At 38.5% G+C, this 21,293-nt stretch overlaps 1 protein-coding gene across 3 annotated transcripts in view; it reads right to left on the bottom strand.

The window, feature by feature from the left end:
* The window catches only part of ANO6 (anoctamin 6), a 201,244-nt gene that overhangs the window by 54,271 nt on the left and 125,680 nt on the right, over positions 1–21,293 (bottom strand). For all 3 annotated transcript variants that reach the window (XM_067696281.1, XM_067696282.1, XM_067696283.1), the window contains 6 exons: positions 20,388–20,453; positions 19,318–19,605; positions 18,982–19,095; positions 15,936–16,051; positions 10,002–10,136; positions 84–189 (listed from right to left, as the gene is read on the bottom strand). In XM_067696281.1, coding sequence (XP_067552382.1) covers positions 84–189; positions 10,002–10,136; positions 15,936–16,051; positions 18,982–19,095; positions 19,318–19,605; positions 20,388–20,453 — 825 coding nt within the window. The remainder of the gene's footprint in view (positions 1–83; positions 190–10,001; positions 10,137–15,935; positions 16,052–18,981; positions 19,096–19,317; positions 19,606–20,387; positions 20,454–21,293) is intronic.

Here is a 21,293-nt window from a genome sequence, read left to right as displayed (position 1 = left end):
AAATTATAATCACTATGTTGTACTAAAATTTTTAGAAGAAAAAACATCTTTCATTACTTGTAAATGTTTGGGAAAAAAAATACCTTTGAGGACTCGCAAGTAACATTGAGTTTCCAGAATGGACAAAGCTTATCACACTGAGGGCACATTATGATCTTGCCGCCAATATCAGGATCACAAACTTCTTTGCTAAAGAAAAGAGAAAAATAAAATTTAATTTTAAAAAAATTTAATGAACAGGACTTTCTTTCTACAAGCATGATAAAATCCAACATCCATTCATGATAAGAAAACTAAACTAAATTCTTATGAAACTAGGAATGGAAATGAACTTCATTAACCTGATAAAATCTTGCTATAAAAACCCATTCTACTTAATAGTAAAATGGTGAAAGTATTTCCTTTGCATCAGAAACAAGATGATGGGTCCTGCTATCATCCCTTCTTTTCAGTGGAGGTCCTTGCCAGCACAGTAAGTAAAACAAAACAAAACAAAACAAAAAAACAAAGATAGGAGGAATGGCAAGGGAAGAAAACTCCTATCACTAACAGATTACATAACTGTTTATATGGACAACTCAATAAAACGTGCAGATAAATTGTGAGAATAAATGAGTTTAGTAAGTTTTCTGGACGCAGAATCAGTATACATAATATATATAGGGTCACAAAAAGAAACTGTGTCTCTAAAGACCTGCAACAGTTTTCAAAACACCATTTTTCAATAGCTTAAAAAATATGAAGAGCCTAGGTATAAAAATCTAATTCAAAATGTATGAAATTTATATGGAGAAAACGACAAAACTGTTCTGGGAGAGTAAAGAACCTATATAAATTGGGTACATTATCATGGTCACAATTTGGAAGAATCAATACTTGAAGATGTTACTTCTCCTTTATATGAGCTGTAAATTGAATAGAAGAGCAAAGCCTCAGAACACTCAAGACATCTCCTAAAGAACAAGGTGCTACTGGGATAGGTTAAGAAAAACTGAGCAAGAGAACGAAATAAAGAGTTCAGAAAGAGACCTCTGTATACACCCAAACTGATGTAGAACATGCAGGGTAGGCCCAGCAAATTAGTAAGGTAAGAACTGATGTTTGAATAAATAGGGCTGCTGCAATGGAATATCACAGAAAAAGGTGAAGTTGAACCACAAAATCCTATCATATACAAATCAATTCCAGGTGGAAAATAAAAATGCAATAGTACCAACTTATTAAAAAAACAATGAAAATTAAATTTAAAAGACTATCTAGATAACCTTGGGGTAAGGAAAAATTCTACTAATGAGACAAAAAGCTTAAATCATAAAGGAAAATATTAATACATTCAAAATCTTTTAAAAGTAAGAACTTCATTAAAACACCATAAAGAGAGGGAAAAAAGATAGTCACAGACTGGTAGAACTTTTGCAACACATAAAAATGACAAAGGACTACTCACAAGAGTATTTTTAAAACTACTACAAATTAGTAAGAAAAAACCAACAAACTAACAACAGGTTACACACTGCTCGCTCTAGGAGAAGCCATGCAGATGGACTCTTACGTGAATGGGACTGGAGTTGCAGAATTAGTTGGCCCTGCAACTAACTCAGTAAAATATAACTGGGCATGAGAAACACTTCTAGAATATCTGAGTAAAGATCTTGGAAAACTTGCTCCTCTATAAAGCAAAGACATTGGCAAAATCTGTCAAAATTAACCTCTGCAGAACTGTGGAAATTAAACAAAGTCTTCCAGCAGTCTGAGGGGTGCTTATTTGAGGAAAAATAGCTGAATCTTTTCCATAAAATTTGGGGCACTTTAACTTGACTTATTGCCATCCCCATAACCTCAGCTTCACGGTGGCCTTTAAAACCAACAGTCTCACAACCAAGGTAGCCTAGCAGCCACTGAAGGGGCAGAAGTGGTTTGAAGTTACCAAAAAACCCATCCCCAGAGAGTTGTCACTATTTGACCTATCTCAAGCTCATGCTGTGCAAATAGCCCTATCCCCAGAGTGTCTGTTGAAAGTAATTAGCAGGAATTATTTAACATTACAATTGCCTGAGGCAGTGACACCAACGGAGACTAACAAGATGCTGACTAGAAAACTTAGAAGGAAAAACTGCGAAATGAGATGTTCTGGGGGTGGGGGTAGGGTTAAAAACCTCCAACAAATTCCCAGAATTGTGGACAGTGCATATGACCAGCAAAGACCTGAGAAAACCTTAATCTCTCAACTCTGGCTGACCTTGAGGTTTCGCATAAGCAAGAAGTAAAGGCTAAGGAAGAGCTGCAAACTGCCTGCTGGAGGGCTGAAGGCATTCCCCAACACACAAACACAGAGCCACTCGGCAAAGGCTCAAAAAAATGATTGGTTCCAAGTATGTAAAGAAATCACTGTCCAATCATTAGCTGACAACTAAGCTTTTGTACACAGATCTCATGGCTATGCACGATAAAGAATACAGACTTTACAGAATTTGCTCAGGAAAATAACTAAATAAATAGCAGCAGCACAGCAATGACAACAGAAGCAACAACAAACCCTGAGGAGGGGAAAAATCTGGTTTCCAGATCTGCCACAATATTTTAAATGCCCAGTTTTCAACAGAAAATTACAAGATACACAAAGAAACAGAAAAGTTTGGCCGTAACACAGGGTAAAAAAGAGGTCAATAGAAACTCCCTGAGGATGTCCAGACACTGAAATTACTAGACAAAGACATAAATAAGCAATTATACATATGTTAAAGAACTAACAGAGGGCTTCCCTGGTGGCGCAGTGGTTGAGAGTCCGCCTGCCGATGCAGGGGACGCGGGTTCGTGCCCCGGTCCGGGAAGATCCCACATGCCGTGGAGCGGCTAGGCCCGTGAGCCATGGTCGCTGAGCCTGTGCGTCCGGAGCCTGTTGCTCTGCAACGGGAGAGGCCCCAACAGTGAGAGGCCCGTGTACCGCAAAAAAAAAAAAAAAAAAAAAAAGAATAGAAACCATGCTTAACAAATTAAAGTATGTGACCATCTCATTGTACAGAGAATATCAATAGATAAAAATTATTTAAAAGACCAATAATGACTAAAATGAAAAATTCCCTAGAGAGGTTCCTCTGCAGATATGAACTGGCTGAAGAGAAAGTCAGCTAACTTAAAACTAGGTCTATTGAGATTATCCAGTCTGAGAAACACAAAGAAAAAGGAATGACAAAAAATGAACACAGCCTCAAGAGATGGGTGGGACACCATCAACAATACACATAATAGGAGTGCCAGAAGGAAGGAGGGAAAGAAAGGGGCGGAAACAATATGTGAAGAAATAATGGCTGAAAAACTTCCCAAATTTGATGAAAACCTTAATTTGTACATCCAAGAAGCTCAACAACCTCCAAGTAGTATAAACTTAGAGATATCCAAACATAGGCACATCAGACTCAGTGTGTCAAAAGACAAGAAAAGAGAATTCTGACAGCAGAAAGAGAAAAGTGACTCAACATGTACTAAGACTCCTCAGTAAGACAAGCAGTTGATTTCTAAACAGAAATCATGAAAGCCAGAAGGGAGTGGGATGATATCACCGAAGTGCTAAAGGAAAAGACTGTCAATCAAGAATTCTATATCCAGCAGAACTATTCTTCAAAAAAGGAAGGACAGTTTAATTAGGTCCCATTTGTTTATTTTTGTTTTTATTTCCATTATTTTGGGAGACAGATCAAAAAAGATATTGCTGCGATTTACGTCAGAGAGTGTTCTGCCTATATTTTCCTCTAGGAGTTTTATAGTGTCTTGTCTCACATTTAGGTCTTTAATCCATTTTATTTTTGTGTATGGTGTTAAAGAATGATCTAATTTCATTTTTTTTTTTAACATGTAGCTGTCCAGTTTTCCCAGCACCATTTGTTAAAGAGACTGTCTTTCCACCATTATGTAGTCTTGCCTCCTTTGTCATAGATTAATTGACCACAGGTGTGTGGGTTTATTTCTGGGCTTTCCATCCTGTTCCATTGATCTATATTTCTATTTTTGTGCCAGTACCATAGTGGTTTGATGACTATAGCTTTGTAGTACAGTGTGAAGCCAGGGAGCCTGATTCCTCCAGCTCCATTTTTCTTTCTCAAGATTGCCTTGGCTATTTGGGGTCTTTTGGGCATATATCCAGAGAAAAACATGGTCCAAAAGGATACATGCACCCCAGTGTTCACTGTAGCACTGTTTACGATAGCCAAGACATGGAAGCAACCTAAATGTCCATTGACAGAGGAATGGATGAAGAAGATGTGGGTGCATACACACAATGGAATATTACTCAGCCATTAAAAAGAATGAAATAATGCCATTTGCAGCAACATGGATGGACCTAGAGATTGTCATACTAAGTAATTCAGAGAAAGAGAAATGTCGTATGATACCCCTTATATATGGAATCTAAAAAGAAATGATACAAATGAACTTATTTACAAAACAGAAACAGACTCACGGACCTAGAGAAGGAACTTATGGTTACTGGGGGGAAGGGTGAGGGGAAGGGATAGTTAGGGAGTTTGGGGTCGATATATACACACTGCTATATTTAAAATGGATAACCAACAAGGACCTACTGTATAGCACAGGGAACTCTGTTCAACGTTATGTGGCAGCCTGGATGGGAGGGGAGGTTGGGGGAGAATGGATACATGTATATGTATATGTAAGTCTGAGTCGCTTTGCTGTGCACCTGAAACTATCACAACATTGTTAATTGGCTATACTCCAATATAAAATAAAAAGTTTAAAAAAACATGAAGGAGAAATCATTTGAAAGATTTATATTTATATAATAGATTTTTATAATGAAGGAGAATTATCTGAAAGATTCCACTGCTAGCAGACCTGCTCTACAAGAAATACTAAGGAGAGTCCTTCAGGCTTAAATGAAAGGACACCAGGCAGTAAGTCAAACTCAGCTGAAAAACTAAAGAGCAATGGTAGAGGTAACTACATAGGTTAAAGAAAAAGAAGAAAATATAAATACATTTTTGCATGTAATTATTTTCTTCTATCTGATGTAAAAGATAACTGCATAAAACAATACTTATGAAACTGTGTTGATGGGCTTATAAATGTATAAAAATGTAATTTGTTTGATAATAATAGCACAAAGGGGGAGGGGGACAGACCGATACCAAAGCAGAGTTTTTATATGTTACTGAAATTAAGTTGGGATTAATATGAACTAGATTGCTTTAAAACAAGATGTTAATTATAATCTCCAGGGCAACCACTTAGGAAAATACCAAACAAACAAACAAAAAAATAAGAAACAACAAATTAAAATAGAATTAAAATGGTATACTAGAAAATATTTTATACAAAAAATGTAGTAATGGAGGAATGAAAAAAAAGACATAAGACATAGAGAAAATAAATAGAACAATGGAATAGAAAACAAATAGAAAAATGGATGTAATTCCAAGCTTATCAGAAATTACATTAATGTAAGGGAATTAAATATTCCAATCAAAAGACAAAAGGCAGAAATAAATGGAATAGAGAATAGATATGCAACAGAGAAAAATCAACAGTTGGTTCTTTGAAAAGATCAATAGAATTGACAAGTTTTTAGCTAGACTAGTCAAGAAAAGAAAGAGAGAAGATGAAAATTACTAAACTTAGAAATGAAAGGAGGAACATTACTGTTGACCTTACGGAAATAAAGAAGGAATATAAGGGAATAATGTCAATAATTATATGCCAACAAATGGAATAATCTAGATGAAACAGATAAATTCCTAGAAAAACATAAATGACTGAAGTTGACTCAAGAAGAAATAGAAAACCTGAATAGACCTACAGTGAGTTAAGAGACTGAATTAGTAATCAAAGAAATGCCTAAGCCCATGTGGCTTCACTGGTGAATTCTATCAGCCATTGAAAGAAAAATTGATGCCAATGCTTCATGAACTCTCCTAAAAATAAAGAGGTAGAAACATTTCCCAATTCATTCTATGAAACCAGTATTACACCGATACTGAAACCAGACAAAGGCATCACAAGAAAACTATAGACTACTATCTCTTATGAATATAAATGAAAAAATCTTCAACAAAATATTAACAAATTAAATCCAGTAAATCAAATCAAATCAAGTGGGATGTATCCAGGAATGCAAGGACCATTCAACCGATTTTTCATTCAACATGAAAAATCAATTCATGTAATATGCCATATTAACAGAATAATGGATTAAAAACTAGGAAGAGAAGAGAATGTCCTCAACTTGATAAAGAACATCTATGAAAAAACCACAGCAAAGATCATCGTTAATGGTGAAAGACTGAATACTTTCCTCCCAAGATCAACACTGTACTAGAGGTTCTAGTCAGGGCAACTAGACAAGGAAAATAAATTAAAAACCTCTAGATTAGAAAGAAATAAGTAAAACTATTTCTATTCCAGATGATATGATATAGTATATTAAAATCCTAAGGAACCCACCAAAAACTGTTAGAATTAAGAAGCCAGTCCATCAAGGTTATAATACACAAATCAGTATATAAAAAGTAATTGTATTTCTATACAACATGAATGAATAATCTAAAAATAAAATGAAGGAAACAATTTCATTTACAATAGCATCAAAAATAATAAAATACTTAGAATAAATTTGAGAAAAGAAGTGTGAAACGTGTACACTGAAAACTATAAAATATTGATAGAAATTAAAGATGACCTAAATAAATGGAAAGCTATTCTGTGTTTATGGATAAGAAGCCTTAATATTGTTAAGATGGCAGTAGTCCTTAAAGTGACCTACAGATTCAATGCAATTCTGGCTTTTTTGTAGAAATGAACAAGCTGATCCTAAAATTAACATGGAAATGCAAGGTACCCAGAATAATCAAAACAATCTCGAAAAACAAAGTTTCCAATTTCAAAACTTACTAAAAAACTATAGCAATCAATATAATCTGGTACTTGCATAAAGGACAGACATATCGATTGATAGAAACGAATTGATAGTCCATAACAAACTCTTATATTTATGGCCAAATATTTTTTGACAAGGGTGCCAAGATAATCCAATGGGGAGAAAATAATCTTTACAAAATGGTGCTGGGACACCTGAATATATACCTGGCAAGAAAGAAAGTTGAACCTTTACCTTATACCATTTACAGAAATGAACTCATAGACCTAAAACTATAAAACTTTTAGAAGATAAACATTGAGAAAGTCTTCATGACTGTGGATTACAAATGCTTTCTAAGACATGACACCAATAGCACAAACAACAAAAGTAAAAAATCAGGTAAACTGCACTTCATTAAAATTAAAAACTTTTGTGTTTCAAAGGACACCATCAAGAAAGTGAAAAGACAATTCACAGAAGGGGAGAAAATATTTGCAATATAAATATTTGATAAGGGGCTTTTATCCAAAATATATGAAGAACACTTAAAGCTAGACAATACAAATGACACAATTAAAATGGGCAAAGAATTTGAACAGATGTTTCTCCAAAGAAGATATACAAATGACAAAGTGAGCACATGAAAAGACCCTCAACATCAGTGGGCATTAGGGAAATACAAATCAAAGCCATAATGACCTACCACTTCATACCAACTAGGATGGCTAATATTTATTTGTTTATTTATTTATAACCCAGCAATAACAAGTGTTGATGAGGATGTAGAGAAATCGGAATCCTCATACATAGCTACTGGGAATGTAAAATGGTACAGTCACTTTTAAAAAGATACTTGGCAGTTCCTCAAAATGTTAAATCTACAGTTACCATACATCCCAGCAATTCCATTTTTTGATATGTTCTCAAGAGAATTGAAAACATATGTCCACACAAAAACTTGTACATGAATGATCACAGCAGAATTATCCACCATAGCTAAAAAGTGGAAACAACCCAAATGTCGACTGATGGATGGATAAACAATGTTGTTGTGTATCCATATAATGGCATATTATTTGACCACAAAACGGAATGGAGTACTGGTCCATGCTATACCATGGATGCACCGTGAAAACATTATGCTAAGTGAAAGATGACAATCGCAAAACACCACATGCTGCACATACTATACGGTTCCCTTTAGGAAATGTCCAGAATAGGCAAATACGTAGAGACAGAAAGTAGATTAGTAGCTGCCAGGGGCTAAGGGGAAGGGAGGTTAGGGAGTGACTACTAAAGGTACTAAAGGTTCCTTGTGGGGTGATGAAAATGTTCTAAAATTAGATAGTGGTGAGGGTTGTAAAACTCTGTGAATGTAGTTAAAACCACTAATTGTACTCTTTCAAAGGGAGCATTTTATGGTATATGAATTATATCTCAATAAAGCTGTTATTTTAAAGTGTGCATAAGCTTTAAACAGGCCTTTTATAGAAGAGGAAATACCTACAGTATCCTCTGCCTATCCATAGATATTTTCAAAAGCACACAAAATAAATTATATTTTGTAGGGGTACAAGTACATGTGAAAAAGAATATACAGTGTACGCTAAGGAATGAGAAAAATAAAATTTAGCATAGTTGTCATTTCCAAAGTAAGGGGATGCAATTGAGCAAAGCACTTCACAGGTAACAGTTATGTTCTTTTTCTTAAACTGGGTAATGAATCATTACTCCTTACATCTTGAATACATTTTCTATTCTTGTGACTCTGAGTATGTAATAAAATTAACTGTAAATACATATATTTTAAGTAGTTTAAAACTATTTAAAAATTAAGTAAATAAAGTCGCAATAGTTTTGAGCACAGGGAGTATATCCTCAAGACTCTATCCCCCCCTCCACACCCTTTTCTGTAAATTAATTTGTGTGAAAGAGTAGGAAACATGTGCTGTGCCTGTTATGGTGATTTTATAAAATAAATTATAATGAGAGCCACCACCATGCAAGAACCGTACAAAAATGCTACTTTTTCACTTTGAAAGTGTATTTTTGAGATACCTTTTTGTGGCTGGAACAATATGCGAAACAATGGAGAAGCCAAGGACAAATTTAGGCAAAAGATATCAACATTCAGCCTTTGGCCCTAAACTCTTTTCCAGTGAAGAGAGGAGAGTACTTCCAAGACCATCTGCAGCTTTCTAGCTAAGAACCATAACGGGCACAAACACTCAGAATCCTCTGTTAATAGAATGGATAATTATGCCTATACATCAGAGCTTCCATGTAAGCTTCCTGCCTCCAGAGCCAGGCTCATATGCCCTGGGCTAGAAAAATGTGGTCATCGGTTTGTCACTGTTGCCCAGAAATTTTGATCTGGCTGTCACACCTGGACAGAGGCCAGATGAACAAGAGAGAATGCCTGGTTCAGTGCTGCATCCCTTCTGGAGGTTGAGATCACCAAAAGCAAAGGATTAATAATACATTTCAGAACAGTGATGGTGAAATTCAGTGTTCTGGCACCCATGTATTTCCCTCTAGACAGCGCAGCTGGTATTTTAATTTCAACATCAAGCACAAACTCATTCTTTACTACTTTTTTCCCCCTAACACTGTTAGGGCTTTCTTTCTTTTTTTTTTTTTAAAGTAAAACAAACAAAAGAAAGTATCATTTACTTGAGTTTTCAAACATGTATTCCTTAATATATGTTAAGAAGTCATTTCTAAAAACATAAAAACACCGATTTTACCAGTTTTGCCATTGAAACCCTGAAGCAATCAGAGCTGCTCCTGGCCCACATCTGTGGGGCTGAGTGAAGCATTCCTCTGGGAGCCAGAAGTTCAAAGTTGATCCTCCCTCCTGACCTCATTTCTTTTTCAAACAAAGTATTGTCTTAAAATACTGGCGTGTTTCCTAACGGTAATATTCCTGTCAGAGGCTGGGCTGCGTTATCTAAGAAAAATTTTCTTCCATTTCACTTAGTTATTATGCTCAGGACAAAAGGGATGTATCATCTAAAGCCGTAAGTGTTCTGCGATGAGTCTTCTTTTACTAAAACAGTCTAAGTCCCTGAAAATAATTTTATGTCTAATCGACTTTTCAGCACGGTAACAAGGAATAGAGAGAGGTTACCTCCATGTACAGTTATTCTGATTAAAATATCCGTAGAGAAAGCAAGCCACTCCCACAACTGCTGCCAGGAGAAGCATCTGAGTGTAATAGCCCAGCCAGGCAAAATAGATTCCAATCTTCTCTCCATAGTATTTCCTGAAGAAAGACAGAAGTTATTTTCAGAAGAGACATATGAACACTCTGCAGCTTTATCCTAATACTAATTTCTGATCCTAAATAAAGGGGGCTTTAGAATTAAACCTCTGACTCAATTCACCCTTAAAAACATATCCATTTTCATAGCAGGCCCCAAATTCTACTGTGAAACAAGAAGTGTTTTACATATCATGGAAGTACTGATCACGGATTAACCTGCTGAAGAGAAGTAAATTAGAATACAGCAAAGGAGGGGAAAATGCTGAATATGGAGCAGACAGAGAATATTATCATCACTCTTTGTCAAGACTGGCAGATTTGATCAATTCCCCCAGATTGTTCTTAACATGCATGAAACAAACGAACACGAACAATTTGCTCAGTTACCTGTTTTTGCTTTATCTCGGGAACTTCCTCGGAGCAAATGTAATGTAAATCACAAATAATAAGAAAATGCTGATAACAATGAACTAGGAGTGGAATGGCTCTCTGACCAAAATACTTATAAAACTCATGAGAATGGGAGAGGGCAGGACGGATGCGACTGAGGAATCTACTGCCCTGTATTCTCTGTATGTAGCACTTCTATTTTTCCTAAGTTTTAGAGACTCTTCAATGTTTTTAAATTAATCCGGGGTAAATGGAAGAGGCCGGGTGGGCGAGATAAGAAAGGAGGCAGGGCATGAAGCAGGGCCAGATTGTTCCTGAGAGGGAGACAAGTACACACAGGCGGAGACAAAGGGCTTAGGGGTGAGGAGAAAGCAACGAGACACTCGTTGAGGCGACTCTTGCTGATACTTTTCCTCAACGCACTTTTCACTTCTGGCTCAGCAGTGGTTGGTAAAACCTGTAGGTTTACTTGGCTCTGGGGCCTCTATGAGGCTTCTGGCTCAGTTTGGAGCTGGGCTGAGCTCTGCAGGCTTAGCCTGGCGGGGACTCAGCCCTGAGAAACAGCCTGGAGTCCTAGAAGACGTCACACAGGAACATCCCTGGGTTGGACCATCCCTCACAGGGCAGCTGAGAGAAGAGCTCCCTGGTCACAGGCCGCGGTGTGGGTCACATCCATGGGGGAAAACGAGGGGCTGAGGCCGATGTGGAACCAGGAGGCAGGAGGAACACAGTGTGTCCGTTCTCATGCGACTGGGGCTTTGTGGTCCGGCTCACGGATGACAGGTAAATGGCAGGCTCGGGATGGTGTCTGGGAGAGAAAACCCTGGCAGTGGGTTTGACATGTCTTGGGCTCTTTGCTGTCAGGCTTTCTGAATATGTTCTTATCAATCATGTGCCCTGGAAATACCACATTTAAAACTGGAAATCATGTTGGGAGTCGCCTGCTCCAACTATCCAATAGTAAAAATATCCTGCTACATTTGGAGAGCTGGTCAGGCAGTCTTTGCTTGGGTATTTACAGTGACAGGGGCTCATTACTTCCGAAGGTACCCCCGTCACACTGCAGGCAAGAAGGTCAGAAAGAACTTTTAAAATCTTAAACAGAAAGCCTGCCTCCTGGTTCTTGCTGAAAGGCTGGGGAAAATGAGAAGCCCTTCAAATGGGATATTCTCTGATTATTATCTCTCTCTGCCCCAAACATCCCAGTTCTTAACACCAATTTCTAAAACTTCAGCTTTGATTTTTTTAATCAAAGTTATACCTATACATTCATTAAAGAGTCAAACACTTCTATTGATAGAACACTGATTATACAAAGAAGCAGTCCCCAACAACTTCTCCCATGTCCCGGCCAGAAGCAAGCACTTTCGACTCTTACAGCTGATTCCTGGAATATTTACCTCCGTCTCTCTAAATAATATACCTGCAGTGCAGTTTATTGACTTTTCAGTTATATGTATCACCTACTGATGCTCTACTTTGGAAGATGAGGATTAAGCTCTCTCTTTTTTTTTTTTTTTTTTTGCGGTATGCGGGCCTCTCACTGTTGTGGCCTCTCCCATTGCGGACGCGCAGGCTCAGCGGCCATGGCTCACGGGCCCAGCCGCTCCGCGGCATGTGAGATCTTCCCAGACCGGGGCACGAACCCGTGTCCCCTGCATCGGCAGGCGGACTCTCAACCACTGCGCCACCAGGGAAGCCCTAAGCTCTCTTTCAATCCCCGTCTCATCTACACACCCACACCTCCACTCCTCCATCCTCTCGACATAGTTACGATATAATTTTGATTAGAGCAATATCCTTGCTTTATAAATAGTAAGACTCTGTAAAGACTGCTCACAGCTGCATCAAGTCATCTGCTATGCTTACTTTTTCTCTCCTGCCCAATATTTTGTTTTCTCTGGAATTAATAATTGTCTTGCTGGTTCATTGCTTAGTTTTCTGTGTACTTATCAACGATTCAACCCCAGACTTTCCTTTAATGTGTAACTTTCTCACTACTTTCTAACACACGAGGTAGCCTATCAATTTCATGTCCTTGACTCAATCTCTTCAGAGGTCCTGCCACCTGGATTAATGACTTGCTAGTCCTGCCACAGAGCTGTCACCTGGGATCGCCCTGTCCCTCTCTCGGGTTGGGAATCCCCATTTACTGAATCCACGTCTTTTTCTTGGTGGAGTACCTCCTCCATTACTTTGCACGTTTAAATTGTGAAAATTCCTCACACCTAATCAACAGTTTGGCCATAACTGCATTCGGACCATGAGTTAAAAAAAGCACCTTCCTCAGAAATATGAAATTCTTGCTCTCTTTTCTTGTAGGTGGCAGTGTTGTTGTTGAGAAATTCAGTGCTATTATGAGTCCTGCTCCTTCGTATGAAACCTGTTTTTCTTTCTGGAGGCTCGTAGGATCTTCTGTCTGTCTGCAGTATTTGAGAGGTCGCGTTGCAGTGGCTTGATGGCTCCCTGTTCATTCTCCGGGCTGGGCTCTGACTACTCTGTCCATCCAGAGACTCAGGGCGCTCAGTTCTTCAATACAGTTCTACAGGTACTTGTCATGAAATATTTATCTGATTTCCTCCTTACATTTTCTCTGTCCTTATTTTTAGCATTCCTATTATTTGTTCATTGCACATCCTGGACTGATTTTTAAATTTTTCTCTTTTCCCCCATTTTCCCGCTGTTCCTTTATATTTTTGCTCTACGTTCTGCACAATTACTTCAACTTCATTTTTTAACACGGCTGTTGGGGTTTTTTCTGTTCTGTTCATTTTTAATTCCTAAGAGCTGCATTTTATTCTCAGAATAATCCTTTCTTTCTTTCTCTTTTTTAAAATAGAATCCTGTCCTTGTACTGTGGATACCACATCTTAGCACTCAGAGAGAGTGCTGAGGGAAACTTTGCTTTTTTTTTCCGGGGCAAAGTCTGTTTCCTCCAGGTTGTTCTTTCTGGTTTGTTTGGTTTGCTGTTTGGGAAAGAGTCCATTTTCCCTCTGCTAACCCCTGGGAACCAGCGATGAAGGTTTAACAGCCTGAGCGCTCAAGGGGTTACTAATGGGAAGCAACAAAGGGAACATGTGGACCAGGGACAGGGAATAGTTAAATGTATTTTAGCAAAAGATACTTAAAATCATGGGGAAATTGTTTTCTTTACAGAATCCCTGCTCCCAAACAAAAACGCATAAAGAATGATTAAAAAGCCATCAAACCTATCACCCTGCCATAGGTTTAACATAAAACAAAAATAATGGAAGGGAACCCTCATATAAATATCAACTTCAAATACTGACATGTGTACAAACATCCTCTTTCAAAATTTTATTCTACAGGATAACTCGAGTTAATGAGACACAGTGCCTCTTCATAATTCCGATCCAGCTAATAAATGAAGGAAGAAATTAGAGTATGACCAAATGAAATACGCAACGTTCATTAATGGCTGCTATCGTCACGAGAGAGACAAATGGACACTATGTACCTTTTGACAGAAGTACAAAACCCACACAAGTATTCTTGCACAAAGTCGAACCTCAATCAGATCAAACTTTTAGATGAGGATCAAATGACTTAACTAAAGCAAATACATAGGACAGAGAAACAAGTCTAACACCACAGGGGAGAATGAAATCAGCCAAATAGAGAATAGAGAAGCCCCTCAACAACTGCAAAGAAAACAAAAAGGAAACAGGAAAATTATAGATTAGAAGCCACTTGAGAGATATATTAGTTGCAACGTCTGGACCTTGTTTGGATCCTGATTACAACCAGAAAACTGTTAAAAAAAACACATATTTTTGTGATAATCAGGAAAACATGAATACTGATTATTTCATGACTTTAAACAAAAGGAGTACTCTGGTTGTATTTAAGAGACCTTGTCATTTTACTAACGAAATGTTACACTATTTGGAATCTTCTTCAAAATGACCCAGTAGGAGGTAGAGATAAACAAGAAATAACAGTGACTAGGAGTTTATAATGTTTGGAGCTGGGTGACAGACATAGTAGGCAGACTTGCTGTACTATTCTCTCTGCTTTTGTATATGTTTGAAATTTCCCTTAATAAAATGTAAAACAAAACGAAAATTCTTCAGTGTTTTAAAACTCTCACTTTTAAGGTTAAGAGGCTTTCCCCAAGTTCAGGTGGACGGGCACTGAGATTTCATAGAAAGAACAGGCACCTGGCTCCAGGGCCACCGGGGGCCACCTTGACCCTCCTCTTCTCCTCACCCTCCACATCCAACCCATAACCATGTCCTGTCAACCTGAATCCCCAAACGCTTCTACACCTGCTCCCACGATCTCTCATCTGGCTCATGCTACTAGCCTCCTACCGGCTCGCCCTGCTTCCTGCGCCCCCTGTAACCCAACCTCTACACTATCTTTGCAAAATGTAAGCGAGATAAAATTACTTGAATGCTTCAAATATTACAACAGCTTCTCACCGCACTTGTCTACACTCCTTTCCATGCTCCTGATACCCTTCTAACCTTGTGCCTCATCTTTCCCTTTCTCCTTAGCAATGGTTTTCACAATTTCCTCAAACTTGCCAAGTGTTTTTGTGCCTCGGGGCCACTGTACCAGCTGCCTCTCTTCCTAGAATGACTTTCTCCAGATCCTCAAAGTACTGGCTCCTTTTCAGTAGACAAATCTCAGCTCACATGCCACCTACTCCAAGATAACTTTCTAGATTCACTTCACTCCACCCCTCCCCATCTTATCACTGTGTTATTTCCTTCATTTCAATCAGAAATTTTGTTCACTTATCTGCTTATTTTTGTTTAGTTGTTCTTGATCTCTCTCTCTCCAGTAGCCTTGCCCAAACAACAGAAGCTTCTGGAAAGTAGCCAACATTGGTGCTTTCAGAACACACATGCTGAACTAGACATTAAATTCATATGCTGACGGAAATGGTACCTAACAGCAGATACAGGAAAGCAGTGAAAATTGGTATCTCTTATCATACAATTTAAGCTAAATCTAATGTTTACTCCTGTTTAATGAAGAATTTGGTGGGTATTTGGTCCCAGTTCCTCGGAGGTAACCTCAAATGCCTTGGAATTTCCCAAGATAGGAATGACTTTGTTATTGATGGTGGACCCTAGATGGTCTGTGCCAATGAGATGACTCAGGATGGAGACTGGCCATGCCAGAAAGACCAACCATGTGATTGGAGCCATGTGATACTGCAGGACCAACAGGAGAAGAAGGGGCTGGAGACTGAGCCATGTGGGCAATGACTCAATCAATCATGCCTAGGTAATGAAGCCTCAATAAAAACTCTGGGCAATGAAGCTCAGGGCTGCAGGTGAACTCCACTGGTTAGCAGTACTCTTGGACGACTGCCACATTTAGAAGCCACGAGGGGAACCCTGAGCCCTTCTCATTGGAGTGCTCGCTACAACTCACCTGATAAGATCCAAGGGCTGCTTTTTGTACATGCTTCGAGGATGAGCCCATTCCCTGTACAGAAGGTAGCGTTCATTGGGGCAGCTGAGGTCCTCTGACGGACTGCTGAAGTTGCACTGGGAAGCAGAAGCAAACAAATGAGCATCACAATCACCACGTGTTCATGTGTTCTGTTGATTAAATGTGGTACTAACACTTCACAGTCATTTGTAAATAAGGGGTCTTTATTTGCTGGAAGGGATGAAAATACCATGTAATTTTTAGTAATTCTCAACCAGGGGTGATACTTACCCCTGGAGGACCATTTGCGAATGCGGGTGGAAAGGAATGCTTGGTTGTTAGAATCCTGGGGACCACCACCGGTATTTGGTGAGAGCCCTGAAGATGCTTAATGTCCTGTAAATGGGCCAGTCCTAAACAGTGAAAAACTGGGCTGCTTAAGGGCCCAAACTGCTACACTGGAGGAAGACCTGAGAGTCCAGCCCCTTCTTGGACACCTGGGGAAACCAGGGCCTTGGCTGGTTAGTGGCAGGGTCAATTCTAAAACCCAGGCTTTTTGCCCCGCAATTCAGCAGTTATTCTGTGACCACACATAGAATATAAACAACAAAAAAGCCTGACATGATGTTACACATTTAGCTTGTTCAAGAAACCAAACTTCCTGCTTCTGCTTAAATTCAACCTGACTCACTTTCCTTCCACCTGTACTAGAACCAGAAACACCTGCTCCCCCACTTTCTAGTTGGATGACCTTGTGAGAGTCATTTAGCCTCTCCATTCATCAATTTCCTCATCAGTAAAATGGGGATCATAATAACAGCCACCTCATAGAGCTGTTAGGATCAATTAATCCATGTCAATGTTACAATACTCCCTGGCATATAATAAGTACTATATATCTGTCAGCTATTTTCATAATTACTGACAGATGTTATTATCAACCAGAAAAGTATTAGTATTAAAGCCTTAACATGGGTCCTGACCTCCTCTTACTTCCTTTCCAAACACCACACAAGATCATTCCTTAGCCTGGACATGGGACTAGTGCAGTTACAAGAGGCTTTAGGGGAAAAGAACTGGGGTAGATGTCAACTGAATATTACAGAACCTTGGCATCCCATATTAATAATCATGATGGCTATTTGCAAGTGTCCCCAAAGTTCATGGCATGCTCTCATTGTTAATTTTGCTCGGGCACAAATATAAAGCATATGGACTGTAGGGCTGGACTGCTGTGTTGGGTGTCTTAGCCAGGAAGCTCAGCTTCTGCTTCTCCACCCAGCTCCCTGTTCTCTATTTATGCATGTGTATGAAGAAGCTATTTATTGTCCTAGTTTTATTATCTTATACAGTACATTTCAATATTGTCTTTATCTACAAATACATGAATTACACAGTAGCAATTATCAGTCTCAGTCTTTGCTTTTTTGGTCTTAGAGATTCAGATAAATTGACAGCGAATGTAACAGAGTAACAGTGCAATATAATATAGTATTTTATTTCAATGACAGAATTTATTTTAAAAGCTTAGATATAATATCCTTGCATTTATGGAATCATTAAGGGTCTAAAGCAGTCACATTTTAAAATTTTCATTTCATGAGTGATGTTACCAGCTAGAGAAGTGCTCCTGAATTTGAGGAGTTGCTGTCATCTCAGTACATAGTCCTTAAAAAATGTCAACACTCTGCTGTATCGCCATCGTGACAAGAACCCTGACAAGACGCTTGTTTAAAAGCCCTGTGATATTCCAGGGCACAGTTTCAAAATGGTATTTCAGAGGGGAAAAAGCCTGTATTACAGAAAATGACAAATGAAATGGTCTAACATGTATTTTTCTTACAAAGAACCAATACTTTTCTGGTTGATAATAATATCTGTCAGTAATTATGAAAATAGCTGACAGATAAATAGTACTTATTATATGCCAGGAACTGTTCTAACATTGACATGGATTAATTGACCCTCATAACCAGGGGTATCCAACCCCTGAGCCACGGACTGGTATCAGTCCATGGCCTGTTAGGAACCTGGCCGCACAGCAGGAGGTGAATGGCTGGCAGGTGAGCGAGCCAAGCTTCATCTGTATTTACAGCCACTCCCCATCGCTCGCATTACCGCCTGAGCTCCACCTCCTGTCAGATCAGCGGTGGAATTAGATTCTCATAGGAGCTCGAACCCTACCGTGAACTGCGCATGCGAGGGATCTAGGTTGCGCGCTCCTTACGAGAATCTAATGCCTGATGATCTAAGGTGGAGCTGAGGCGGAGATACTAGCGCTGGGGAGCGGCTGCAAATACAGATTATCATTAGCAGAGAGGTTTGACTGCACAGAGACCATAATAAATCAATTGCTTGCAGACTCACAAAACCCTATTAGTGAGTGGCAAGTGAAAACAAGCTCAGGGCTCCCACTGATTCTGCATTATGGTGAGTTGTATAACTATTTTATTATGTATCACAATGTAATAATAATAGAAATAAAGTGCACAGTAAATGTAATGCCCTTGAATCATCCCTAAACCATCCCCGCCCCCCCATGCGTGTAAATATTGTCTTCCATGAAACCGGTCCCTGGTGCCAAAAAGGTTGGGGACCGCTACTCATAACAACTCTACGAGGTAGGTACCATTATTACCCCCATTTTATTGTTGAGGAAATTGACGAACAGAGAGGCTAAATGACTTTCACAAGATCATCCAGCTAGGACGTGGCACAGCAGGTAGTTCAGCCTGAGTGTATGCTCTTAACTGCTAATCTACACACTCCACACATTAACTATGGGTAAGCTACTGTTCATTCCTTTCTTTGTTCATTCATTCATTCATTGCCTCATTCATTCACTCATTTAAACTGAGGGGCTTCCCTGTGCCTGGGATTCAGCATTAAACAACACAACATGGTTCCTGCCCTAAATGAGCTTGTAGTCTTGCAATACGTTGTCTTCATTTTACCAAGGAAGAAACAAGGTCAAGAAGTTAGCCCTTCCCTACTAACACTGGAGTACACATTAGATATTTTATTTCATTTTTGCTGTTTGACTTACATCATGGAGAGGGAAAGCTGCCTTGTAGATCCCAGAGCTTACGAGTTTGTTAATCCCAAACTTTTTAACGTTGTCCCTTACTTGATACTTGATGCGAGAAAGAATGAAGTGAACCTAAAAAGATTCCAAAATAGAGTGGGCGTTTTATACAGTGTAACTAACCAATCACTGTTTACTATCCTAACAGGAATCTGTAGGCGTATTTCTTTTCTTTTCTTTCTTTTTTTTGGGGCAGCTTTTAGAAACCAAACCAAACCAGCCAAACTAAACCACTAATCATCCAACAGCAGGTTCTAAATCACCCAACAACAGCAGCTAAATTGGGTTTAGACTTACAATGCGGCTTCTGGTGGCTGGATTGAAGAATGTATCTCTATCTTGAATGTAAAAGTCATTCATGCGGTTCTTCTCAAATGGGGCAGTGAAAAACTCTTGCTCTGGCTTGATGATACTTTCATCCACTTGGAGGACTTTGGTAAACCAATTGAAATTATCGAAGGCTGAGGACCGGGTTTTCAGATCATTGGGTTTCAGAGGCAATTTAATGTGCATTATCTCAGCATACGTGCATAGCACTTCCCATGGAGCATGTACTTTTACAAATACAAGCTTGTCGTCCAAAAGCTATATTGGAAGAATGAAAACACAAACCAGAAAACCAAACCAACTATTTTCACAGTTTTAAAACACAGATTTCTTTTTATGTTGCATAGTTCTTTCATAAAATTACCAATATTTTAGATGAAAAAAAGCAAACGTGTTAATTTTCAGTCCAAATTAGTAAGTAAACATAAAAACACTAGTCACTGCAGTGTTATTGTAATAACAATTTTTTAAATTTCTTAAACATAGAAGACTATTATATATCTGTTCAATGTCATGTTACATGGCCATTAAAAAGAATTTAAAAGAATTATATTTATTGATATAGAAATGCATTTACTATATAATAAAGGGAAAAAAGCAAATTTAAAAATTGTGAAATAATAATTTTCCTTTCTGGAAGGGAAAAAAATATATACATCTGAGCAAAAAAATGTTTAGAAGAACTGTAAGATTATTTATGGATAATTAAGGTACAGATTCCACTATTCCTACATTTTCTATTTTTTTTTTTTTTGGTAAACTACTGTTTGTATAATGAAAAAAATCTTCAGAAAGGTTCTTGAATAAATACATTTATATGGATTTATTATTACATTCTTTGGCTATTAAAAAAGATCTGCTGGCTTTTATGAGAAACAAATGTATATTCTATAATGCAGATTTTGATCGACTCCCTTCCCAGCTGACAGCTAAGGTACGGCTGGGGTTACACGTTTCGAATGCCATCCCAGCATCTCGAGTGACACGGGGGTTCCCAGCAGCAAGGGGCAGCCAGCGGCTGGGAAGGGTCTGACACTTACCGATCTGGTTGCTTCTAGCTGCAGGCCGTCACAGATGAGGTTAGATTCATATGCTCGTCTTTTCCTCTGTCAAAAGGAATTGGAAAATACGTTAGGCCTCCAGTTTTACCAAGGGAACAAAAAGTTGTTTGTTTGTTTGTTTTATAAAAAAATAAACAACAAACCCATTTGAACCCGATGAAGAGACACATTTGCTCAAAAGAGCACAGAAGCAGTGAAGGTGTTCTGGCTATTGGTGACTGTGGGTTAGGATTCCTCAGATGGAATGCTGCGGAGAATAACTGGATTCTCTCGGCACTCTGGAAGACCCTTGGTTGTCCCTGTGAGTTTATGGCCATTTGAGGTGCATAAAAGTCTCTGGCTTTGGCACAATTCCAAGGACCTTTTTTGGCTAATGCGAGGTTTTGCACACAAATAGAGTTTTTGGAGTCCCATTCACTGATGTCATTTACCAGAGTTACAGTCCAGATCTGACAGTGCATGTTATTAAAATTATGTTTCTATACCAGACATTCAAACAGTTCAGTTTTGGATGTGTCTATTTCATCTTTGCATGCCTTGACCAAATTCAATTTTAAAAATACAGACAATTTCGGCAAAATGCAAATAAATTTTTCTCTCTGCAAGAATGAAATGTTTCTGAAGCTATAAAAAACACCTAAATCTACACAACTAATTAATTGATAATATATCTGTCCATATTGCATGACCATTTAAAAAGATACAGGATACACCTTATTTATTGATATTAAGTTCTATCTGGCTAGGCTTTTGCTAAGCTGTGTGCTAACTTGTAAGGGAAGCATGTAAAGGTAGAGACTCATTTGACCTTTGAAAAGAATGCTTTTGATGATGAAGGAGTTATGCTGCTTTACGAAAAGAAGAAAATGAGTGGACATAGAGCTT

This window comes from Pseudorca crassidens, chromosome 11 (genome assembly GCF_039906515.1).
Source record: "Pseudorca crassidens isolate mPseCra1 chromosome 11, mPseCra1.hap1, whole genome shotgun sequence".
NCBI classification, from domain to species: domain Eukaryota; kingdom Metazoa; phylum Chordata; class Mammalia; order Artiodactyla; family Delphinidae; genus Pseudorca; species Pseudorca crassidens.
Note: the sequence above shows the minus strand (reverse complement) of the source record. Positions and strands in the feature narration are given on the sequence as shown.